Source organism: Octopus sinensis, unplaced genomic scaffold, assembly GCF_006345805.1.
Source record: "Octopus sinensis unplaced genomic scaffold, ASM634580v1 Contig02586, whole genome shotgun sequence".
NCBI lineage: Eukaryota > Metazoa > Mollusca > Cephalopoda > Octopoda > Octopodidae > Octopus > Octopus sinensis.
Window position 1 is genome coordinate 6958 of NW_021825821.1, and position 10656 is coordinate 17613.

The 10656-nt window shown below is 36.8% G+C and overlaps 1 protein-coding gene and 1 long non-coding RNA gene across 2 annotated transcripts; both read right to left on the reverse strand.

Annotated features, from left to right (window-relative positions):
- Nucleotides 1–5299: 5299 nt before the first annotated feature.
- Nucleotides 5300–6268, reverse strand: LOC115227281 (60 kDa neurofilament protein-like). The gene is made up of 2 exons (XM_029798160.1): nucleotides 6007–6268; nucleotides 5300–5478 (listed from the first exon to the last, which is right to left on the reverse strand). The coding sequence occupies exons 1-2, from the start codon at nucleotides 6266–6268 to the stop codon at nucleotides 5300–5302; spliced, it is 441 nt and encodes a 146-aa protein (XP_029654020.1).
- Nucleotides 6269–7883: 1615 nt separating this feature from the next.
- On the reverse strand, nucleotides 7884–8258 carry LOC115227280. The gene is made up of 3 exons (XR_003883102.2): nucleotides 8161–8258; nucleotides 8096–8129; nucleotides 7884–8065 (listed from the first exon to the last, which is right to left on the reverse strand). It is a non-coding gene; the product is annotated as an uncharacterized LOC115227280 (long non-coding RNA).
- Between the last annotated feature and the right edge of the window lie 2398 nt (nucleotides 8259–10656).

A 10656-nucleotide genomic window follows, 5' to 3' on the forward strand; every position in this document is an offset into this window, starting at 1 on the left:
TGTACTCTAAAGTGTTCAAAATTTCTCAAGTTTTATTTTTTATAACCTTAGGATGACCCTGGTGACCGTTTAATGGAGAAGGACGACAGGAATCAACGGTATCATGAGACTTTGAACAGGATGAAGTCAGGAGTTGTTGACCACGTCGAGTCACAGTCAAAGTCGTTGATTGTCTGCACTTCTGCACATCTTGATGACGTCTCAGCTGAGAATGCACTAACCTCAAAAGAGTGTGGATATTTTTTAATGTTTGTAGGCAAGCTATATCCAAGAGGCTCGCAATTTCAAAGCCTGGTGTTTCCCGTGTCAATGGAGGCTTAGCTAAAACATTCAGACCACTAGCCTCCGTAATATTAAGCTTATTGCTCGCGACGTCATGCACTGTCCTCCAGTTTATAAATTTACAATCATTTCGTCCTGGACTATTCCTTGCTCTGCATTGCCTGTTCTAACTTATAAGTTTGTCCTTTTGGTTGCTCATTGAAATAGGAAGCGGTTGCCAAACGGTCATGTTGAACAAGGCAAACGCATCAAACGGGCTCGATTTTATAATTCCTTTGTTCGTTGATTTGTCTCAATTTTTTTCAAAATTAGATTAAGTAGTTGTTAGTTATTATTTCCTTTGCCGACCAAATTATGGAATGCTTGAAGTTAGTAAAGATCAATAAATGATGTGCATTAATTAATGAATTGAGTTGCTTGTGGTCGTTTTATATTCATCGGTTTTTTCAAGATTAGAAATAATAATTATTAGTCATAGTTGCTACATTCAACTTAGTGATCTTTTTGCATGTGTTTTTATTACCGACTTAGCATGGTTGACAAAATTGTTAGACAGTCTTGCAACAATAGTAACTGAATATTGTACAGTTATTCAAACCTTGTTAATCTAAAACAGTGATTCTCAAGCTTCTTTACTCAGGGGCCGCAAATTAAAAAAAATTACAGGGGCCGCAAATAATTTTTAACAAACATTCCGATGCAAATATTTCGATTGCCGTTTTATATAATTCGCCATCAGAATAAGGCTTCATATTTTTAGCCAATAGGTAACTAATTTTGTATGATGCCAGGTTAGTATTAGACGAATATGTGCCACTTTAAAAGTGGATCATCGCTTTAAATAATCTTCTTTCATTTGTTTTAGTTTTTTCGTCCGAGAAACACCACTAAATTTGTCATAAAGAATAGAGTGGGAACGGTAGTGCCGTTCGATTGTATACGTTTTTAAAGTTACAATAATAGAATTGCATATTAGGTAACAAGCCTTTCCATTGATTTTAATAATGAAATATTTTTCTTCCCAGCTGTGTTGAAAAATCCTATTTTCCTCGGAAATTTTCCGAAAACGTTTAGAATTCGACATCACAACAACAAATAAAAAATAAATCCTAGGGGCCGCAGTTGAGAATCACTGATCTAAGAGAAGGGCATGTCCCATAATCTTTTTGAATGTGAGCCTTTTAAGTCATCAAAAATAGAATACAATGCCTTCAACATTTAATCATATTAACATCTAAAAAGGACCAACAATTATACAATATCCCCGTCCATTTCATTTCCAATTTTATTCAAAAAATTTTTTGTAACAGCATATTTGGAAAAATATCAACAACTGAAAACAACCAAAAAAATGATTATTTTGATAACATAAAAACTTTCAGACCTGGATTTTTGTTAAGGATTATGAAGAGTAAAACTTACCGAAATTCGTCTCTTAGACATGAAAAAAATTTTCATTTTTATTGGCGGAAAAATATGTGTGGGAAATACTAGTCGACTTCACAAGCTTGTTATTGCATTAAAAAGCACGAAGAGACATGCCCTTCTGGAGAGCCATCCAGAACTCTCTTCCACATCGGACAAAACCTCCATTGCTATGGTCTGGGATCACTTAGTTAGCTAGGATTTTTCTCTTTTTTTCTTTATAACCCGGTGATTTTGGGATAACAATAAATATAGCACGAAGAAATGAAAATTATTTCTAAAAATCTATCAAAAAACGATTGTGGACAAAATGCTTTAGATGCAGTTGGCAGAGGAGAGTTTATGTAATCAAGCGAAAGTGAACTATCATCAAGCGAGTTTATCCAAAATCATGAGCTTAAATTTAAATAATAAATAAAACAAATGAGAAAGTCTGTTTTTATACAATAAAACGCCTCACTTATCCATTGATAAATTGTTTGTTTTATTTTTTTGTTGACGTTATTCCGTTTGAGAGATATCGAGTAATTCTTAGATTCAATAATGTTGCACAAAATACGGAAGTAGACGCAGCAGAAGTTCAATACAATCTCGAAACATGAAATTTTAGTTTTATTTCCCAAAAGTTAATTTGGATTCTCTGTATTATGGAACAGAAAGATGGGAGTGAATAGATCAAAATATGAAATAAACATTGAAAATATTTTATTTATTTTATAATTAGCTAGAAGGTTTGTATTCAGAAAGATTATGAAACGAATCCTCTCCTTATTTACTAAAGTTTCAACAACCATACCGAAAAAATCTAACTACTGTTAAAAATAGTTAAAAGTGATTAATTTGTCAGTATTTTTCTATTAAACAATCGTTAATTTTTGAATTAACATTGATGATAGCTGTCATGGTTTTACTCTCGGCGCGAATTCAATAGCGTTTCGCAACATATCATTAACAATATTTTGTTACTTTTATTGTTTAGTCTCATTTTAAGTATACAGATTGGAATATTTTCGTCTATTTACAGTCTCTTTTAGTGTTGCTCTTAAACTTTTAATTTGTACTTGTAGTATTATTAGATAATGCCTCCAAAAAAATCAATGTGGGAATATATATAAGCAATTAGTAGTACAACTGCAAATGGGTTGGACTAAGTGCTTAATGATGGTTTGATCATATTATTTTATTTTCGAGATTCTCGTGGCGGGTCTCATGACAGCAAACATTAACATATTTTGCATTTACAACAATTGGGTTCAGGATAGGCCAGGGAGAGCAAAATTTGTCCCAGAAAACATAGATCCATTGCTATGCACACACATAATTTACCAACACGCAATTATCGAGAATTATACCATCTCCCCCTCTCGAGATAACGATGAGTCTACCGATTCTGGTTGTGCCTTCAACAGACACTCGCAGTTAAGGGAATGTACGAACGAGTTCTGGACTTGAAATTGATAAATAAGGACCTTAAGGTCATTTTATCTATCGGTGGGTGTGGGGAAAAGAGCAACGGTTATTCCAAAGTCGTCAAGAATTTATCGACTACGGAGTCATTCGTGCAGGAAGCGTTACTGTATCTTGACAAACATAATTTCGATGGCATTAATATAGACTGGGAGTATCCTTCATCCAAACTTGCTTTTCTTACTTTAATTAGAGTAATCAATACGTCCACACTTTTAGACGTTGAGAAATAAAATTCAAATACTTGGCAAGAAAACGATACTTAGCGCCTCCCTAGCAGGGTATTTTGAAATTTTACAAAAATCGTATGATTTGTCCAACCTAAATAAGTACAATCATGTTGACATGCCTGTAGATACCTCGACTTTATCAATCTGCTCACGCACGATTTTTATAACGTCTCGTCCAATAAAACGCACTTGCACAGTCCGTTGTATTCGAATTGGCTACACAATCAGGTCTTTTGTTCATTTCACGGCAGAGGATTCCCGCACATTACTTGAAATACCAGATGATTCCCGCTGACAAAATTAATGTGGGAATTTCATTTTTTGGACGGACATTCACGTTGTTGAATATTAATCATGCGGGTGTCGATGCACCAACAATAGGAGAAGGGCGGTTTGGTAAATACACTCTCGTTCCTGGATATTTGTCCTACTTCGAGGTCAGTCGTTCTGTGACGTCACAGATTTGCACTAAAAGTTTGTCAACTTCCTACGACACGAGTGGTAAATCGGCATTTGGAGTGGAGGGACACCAGTGGGTCAGTTATGATGACCCGACTACTCTCCGAACGAAAGTATACTCACTCTCCAGATAGTAGATAAATTTCATAAAGGACAACAAGTTTGGAATTTTTGTGCATGCACTCGATTCTGATGATTTTAGTGGGCACTTTTGTGGGGAGGGCAAATACCCACTTCTCAATTCGATATTTCAGAGCATTAATCAAGTATAGTCAATTAATTCCTTATTATTTAATTCCTTTTCCACCTAAGTAAAATATGAATCTTTAAATAACCGCCATTCCCTCAAATCGAACTGTCTGAAATAAGCTTTAAGATCAACTGCGCTGATGACGAGTGGAATGCTCACCATAACCTAAAAAACGTTCATTGAGGCAAGAATAATGAGGAATATAATTGTCGCGTGTTGAAAGGATCGGAAAGGCGTAGAGTAGTTGTGCATGAGAGGGACGTTGTAGAGGTGCAAAATAAGCCGAGGAAACAACAAAATCCTAAAAAATCTTTAGAGTTATGTTAAATAGTTACCAAAAAATGAGAAATGGTGAATAGCAAATTTTGTTGAAAATATAGAGCAAGACCAACGTGCAAAGCACAATTATCTAGTATAGATAAATATGACAATGTTTGGTGAGATTATGCAAAATAGACGTTGAGTCGTGCATAAAGAGAAGCACCATTTCAACCAAATGGGTTCTAGTCTATATATCTACCAAAAACTGAATCAAGTCGGAAATATAGAGCAAGGCCAACGTGCAAAAGTGGTGGAAAATTAAAATGTAGCAATCAGAAATAATAGTCTTAAAAACACGCCTGTACAACAGGAATTCAGACAAAAGGAAAGATAAATTCCCCACATGTCATGTCAGTTTGACATTGTACAGCAGTTCCCTGCAGGGTTGTGGGTCTTTGATAATAGATTATTATTATTTGATGATAGATTGCATTCAGCTTAGGGAACTAAACGACAGATTCATCAAAATAGTATTTTTGTTTGAATTTGTATTAAAGCCATCAAACGATTATGTGAACATAATAAGATATTTGTTAATTTGTTAGTCTAAACTAACGGTGCTCACGCCTTAATTATTACTTTTTGAATATAGGATGCTTTTTCCTACCACTAACACAATCTATCACAACCTTTCCCTTTTTGTTTATGAGTGCAGTCACCACTTTATTTCCCATCCCAAGTCTCTGTCGATTTTTCCAAACCAAATCTCCGTCTCTCAAGGGACCGGACCCCTCAGCCCAAATATTGATCGATTGTCCCGCAACCAATTCGTAATATGGAAAGGTGAAAGTGTAGTTTTCCACATTATCAATCTTCTGAACAATTTGCCACCCTTCCAGGTTTTCATCCTGGATCTTATTAAAGCTTAAACTTTGTATTCGTTCGTGTTTTCGATGCTGATGAATAATCCCTCGGAATTCACATCGACTATTGAAATCGGACCTTTTTCATTCCTCTGGTAGCTGATTTGTCTTTCGAGAACATTTTGCGAATTAGAATAAGTGGCGTTCTCTATAAACTGTTGGTTGAAATTCTCTAGAGAAGCTGGAAATCCAAAACAACAGAAAACCTTCTATATTTGCTGCCTTGACGTTTTCATTCGTATTTTCCGATATTATTTTCTGGATTCCAAATCTACGTGACTATACCGTTCCAACCTGCCTTCCTCCGATTCGAGGAGTTTCCTATAGGACATTATTTCCATCTGCAGCGACACGTTGTCATCCACAATCGCTTGTACCTCTGCCAACTTATCCTGAAGAGTCCTTTGAATTTCTATTAGTTCGTTATCCTTTTCGGCAGAGATTTGAGCCATCCCCATTTTCAATTCGAGTATGTTTTTTCTTAACTTCTCGTTTTTTTCTCTCAAAATGTCGTTCTGCAGGCTAAGTCTTATCGAACCTAACCTTCTGTGTCAATTCGGAAGTCTGATTTTTAACTTCCATATTTGTGTCGTTTATACCATCAAGCTGTCCTATCATTCCGGGAGATATGTTGGAACTTTGGAGGCAAGCGGACTGCATCTCATCGACCTGGTGTGCAAGTTATTCCCAACCTTGCAGTCATACAAACACTCCATTTCAAGACGAATGCTTTCGAGTCTATTTTCGTACTCAGATTGAATTTCCTTAATACAGTTCGAGAATTCCACGTTCCACCATTCTTTGGATTGCGCGAATTGGTCGTCATTTGCGAGAGCTCGCAGATCTTTCAATTCCTGCTTTCTTGAGAAACATTTGCCTACCTGCTCGTGAATGTCTTTGGAAAATTCGAGCTGCTCATTCAATGACTGACATTTGTTTTGAATGTCATTGCGAATCAGGCCTTCTCTCATCAGGTCCTATCTTGGTCATACACTACTCATTCACATTTCTAGCTGTGACTAAGTCTTGGTCAAATTTGGCAATTAATTCCATGTCTTTTATTTGCTCGGATTTAATTAAACTGAGTTTCTTTTCTGCGTTTTCTATCTTTTGAACAGTCGATTGGATGAGGTCGTCTAACTTGAGACTTTGCGCAACATTTTTTTCCTCCAAAATCTCGAGTTTGCCAATTCTGATAAATGAATGTTGGGTACCTATTTCGCAATTCATCACATTCAGTTTCATTCTGTGCCATTCTCGATTTATATTCATTTTTCTCTCGTTCTGTGTTGTCCAGGATGTCTCTCAGCTGACCTATCTCCGCGTCGTACATTTCTCTTATCGACGTGGTTTCTCTTCGAATGGAGTTCTTTAACGTCTCCAATTCTTCTATTAACTGACTGGTCGTTGAATATTTCTCGCGTGATACGTCCATGTATTCAGAGAGGCGGGTGTTGAGGTCTTGCATTTCGAATGCTTCTTTTATTCTTGTGTCTTTCAGATATTCGACATCTGAACAGACGTTTTAAAATTAATTGAACCTATAATGGTGTTTCCGAGAGTCTTTAGTGTAAATGTCGCTTCTCTTCTCATTTAGTAATCCTGCGCCATTCACTGCTTTATAATGCGAAAAAACGCCGAATAGCCACGCACTTATTTTCGTGCACCTAAATCTCAAAGACAATATCGATATTCGACAGGCAAAATGGTCATATCCCCATCATTTCAATAAAATCCAAAACCATATTCAAAGCTCTACATATACCATGGGCAATAAAAAAATAACAATGGATTTTGTGGGAAACATTTTTAAATGAAATTCTTCATCGATTAAGCCAATAAAATTTCGACAAGTAAAAAAATCGTTGAGTTTAATTTAAGTTAATTTTGATTTTTAAATTAATTCTGGTTCTTCACTATTATGGAATCTCTTTCTATAAAGTTGAAACTGACCTTGCAGTGAGTTGGCAAAAAACGCAATGCCTAAAATTGAAAGTCACATTTTCCTAAAAATTTTAGTGACTTGATTCAAAAAAATGAATTCAGGTCATGAAAATTTATTTCAAAATTATTTTATCTGTTTAGTACAATACTGAATTAATATAAGCTTAGACTAGTTAGAATCTAACTGTTAGATTGTATAGAAAAGAGGAATGTAACCGGACATATTAATAAATTTAATATCTTTATTTTGAATAAATGCTATTTTTGAGTGGAAGTTAATTTATGGCTTTAATTGTCGAGTGCGGTTTTCAATCTTAATACTTTAAAAAGAAAACCTTTTTTCACTGGAATCGACATAAACCGACATTTCCTCAATTATACTTGGACTGATGAACTGCTAAAATATAAAATTGTATTAAAATATATAAATTAATTAAATAACCTGCACGACTGGCACTTGTCGGTCGCAAGCTTCCTAAACTGAGTATAAATTATGCGCACCTTTGCTGCCAAGAAAAATTTTTTGAACTCTTGTTGGTTTTCAGCAAAGACAGAGAACATTTGAAAGATACTCTTGGCTGTTTCCTGTTCGCACGTATAGAATTCTTCTGAAAAAATAACAAGGACTGAGGACGCAATATAATGTCGAGCGTATGCCCATATGAGTTGTACACGCCAGTGGCGTCGACAAGAAGAAGGTCGAAAATTCTCCATAATAGTCGCGAGGAAAAGGAATATTGGTGTAACTGATTAGTAAATCGAGTTACCTTGACTTTGAAAATTCCGCAGGCCAATTGCCCCAGATAGTGGCATAGTTCTAAATGCTGCAACAATACAGACCACAATATAATTACTTGTGATGTGCTCTTGGTGATGTTAGACCGGAATCTGGAATTGATTTGGGCATTTATACATCTACTTGGTGTATGTGGGATCCTCCTGCAGTCGATCCACGACCCTCAACCTCTTCTTCAAATACGCCGCGTATGCTCTGAATGCACTACGAATGTTATGACCTACCAACGTGGGTCCTCAAATATACCCATCCCAGTGTCGAATGCTGTCATATTGTCCAGTATGTGCGAGTTGTGAGCAACATTGAGAGTGAACCCCTAACAGATTAACCGTTCTTAAAACTGGGTAGCCATATATAGTGAGGTAGTGAAGAGTAATTAGACTTTTAACGACTACAATCATATTTGAACTGTGCAGACGGTTAGAAATAGAGGTAAGAAATGATTCGATTTGTTGAACTTTCATATCCTGAGAATGCTCCTCTAACCCTACTAGGTTTTCTATTTTTAAAACACCTTTTAAATGCTTATTTTTGGGGGGAAGTTTCTCTTCAGTCGTAGCTTTATAAATTAGAAAAGAAATTTCATTTCTCCTATGAAGAACGGAATTCATGCGGTCATTAATTGATTGCCCTCCTAGCATTCTCCGCCTTATTGTTTATGGATGTTCTTTTTAAATTACTGATATTTTATTCAATATTTTCAAATATAAAATCACATAAACGTATAAATAATATTATTTTAAAGCTGCTCTGAGCATTATTTTGATTATTTTTAATTTCATAAATTAAAGTACCTTTTTTTATGAATAGCATATGGAAAGTTCCTGCAATCATTACGCTAGAAAGGATAAAACCTCGCACCGAACTATTTATATCCGCTTTTCACAGCGGATTTCGGGAGGGAAGATCGACTTCTGACATCGTATGGACCCATAGATGGCATTGTTCCGCCATTCAAAGGTTAAAAAATGCGACATACATTCTTGGAATCGATATGTCAAGAGCTTTTGACTCGATTAATCGTCAGAAATTAATGGCAATCCTCGCAGGATTCCTTGATAAATCTTCTATTCGGATGATCAGGGCACTCTTATCAGAAACCTATCTATCGGTCAGGGTACGAGACAAGTGCTCTAAACCATTTGAAACAACATCTGGAACACCTCAAGGGGATCCGTTATCTCCTATACTGTTTGTCATATATCTGGAAGCTGCATTGAGAGAACTAAAACCATACTATGAAGGAAAGATCAATGTGGTGGCATACGCGGATGACGTGAATTTTATTTCTTCTGACAGAAACGCTCTGGAAAGCCTACTGGAGGTGATGCCAAATAGACTTGCTGAGTGGTTCCTCAATGTAAATGTGGAGAAAACAGAATTTACTGAACTAGCAAGACAGAAGTCTAAGCTGGACAAACATTGGAGAAAAGTAAGGAAACTCGGATCTCTATTGGGAGACGAACAAGACGTGATTATGCGAAAACACATGCAAACAGTGCACTACGCAGCTTGAAGGAAATTTGGCTAAAACGCAAAGGACTCAGCACAAAAACACGGATACGACTATAAAATTCACTAGTGAAGCCAATACTCCTATATAACGCCGGAACTTGGGAACTTTCCGCTACAGACAATGACAACCTAGACTCTTTCCATAGAGATCACCTCCGATGTACTCTAGCCTCCAAGTGGCATTCAAGGCTGAGTAGCAGAAGAGTTTATGCCAGAACATCAAGCAAACGAATCTCACTCGAAATTACCGAATGCAGATGGAGGCTGTTTGGACACATTCTAAGGATGGATTTGGATGCTCCGGCAAACGCCGCTATGGAGGACTATTTCGAAGCTGGGGGCCATCGTTTCCGTGGGCGACCAAGAAATACTCTCCCGGGTACGCTGGATAGAGACCTAATAAGGGCTGGTAAAGAATTGAAGGACGGGGACGATCTCGATGCACTACGGGACGTCGCTCAAGATCGCGGGAAATAAACTAATTACTCGTATTGTTTCCTGTGCTGCACAAGCTTTGTCATGATCCATGGCATCGCGAAAGTGCCTATAATAATCGGCCATAAAAGATCTAAGACCATATTATAAAGGTGGAACCGAGGAAAGAATTTATGCCGATGACGTGGACTTGATATCCGAAGCCAAATCCTCATTAATAGAACTTCTCGAACTTGCACCGTAGCAATTAAAAAAATGGTTCCTTTATGTAAACAAAGAAAAAACTGATCTTGTGGGAGTAACAAGATCAAATGACAAAATCGATGAAAGATGGCGCCATGTACAAAAACTTGGCTCTCTTCTGGGAGACAGTGAGGATATTGCAAGGAGAAAAATGCTGGTATCTACAGCAATGCACAAACTCTGGAAGGAATGGCTATCATATGGATCAGCGAATGTTGACCCGTGTTAATGTATAACTCCTCCACTTGGAGTTGCACAGATACGGAACTGACACGTCTTAACAGTTTCCACAGAGGACAATTGAGAAAACTGCTCAAAATGCAGTGGTCCTATAGAATATCCCGGGAGTCGTTATACAGAAAGTGTTCTACAAGACCACTTTGCATTGACATTGCTGAATCCCGCTGGAAGCTATTTGAACACATA

Coding starts and splice junctions, on each gene's coding strand:
- LOC115227281 (XM_029798160.1), bottom strand. CDS start 6,268: ATGAGAGAAGGCCTGATTCGCAATGACATTCAAAACAAATGTCAGTCA. Junction 5,479..6,006: donor CATTCGTCTTGAAATGGAGT/GTTTGTATGACT, acceptor TTGGATTTCCAG/CTTCTCTAGAGAATTTCAAC.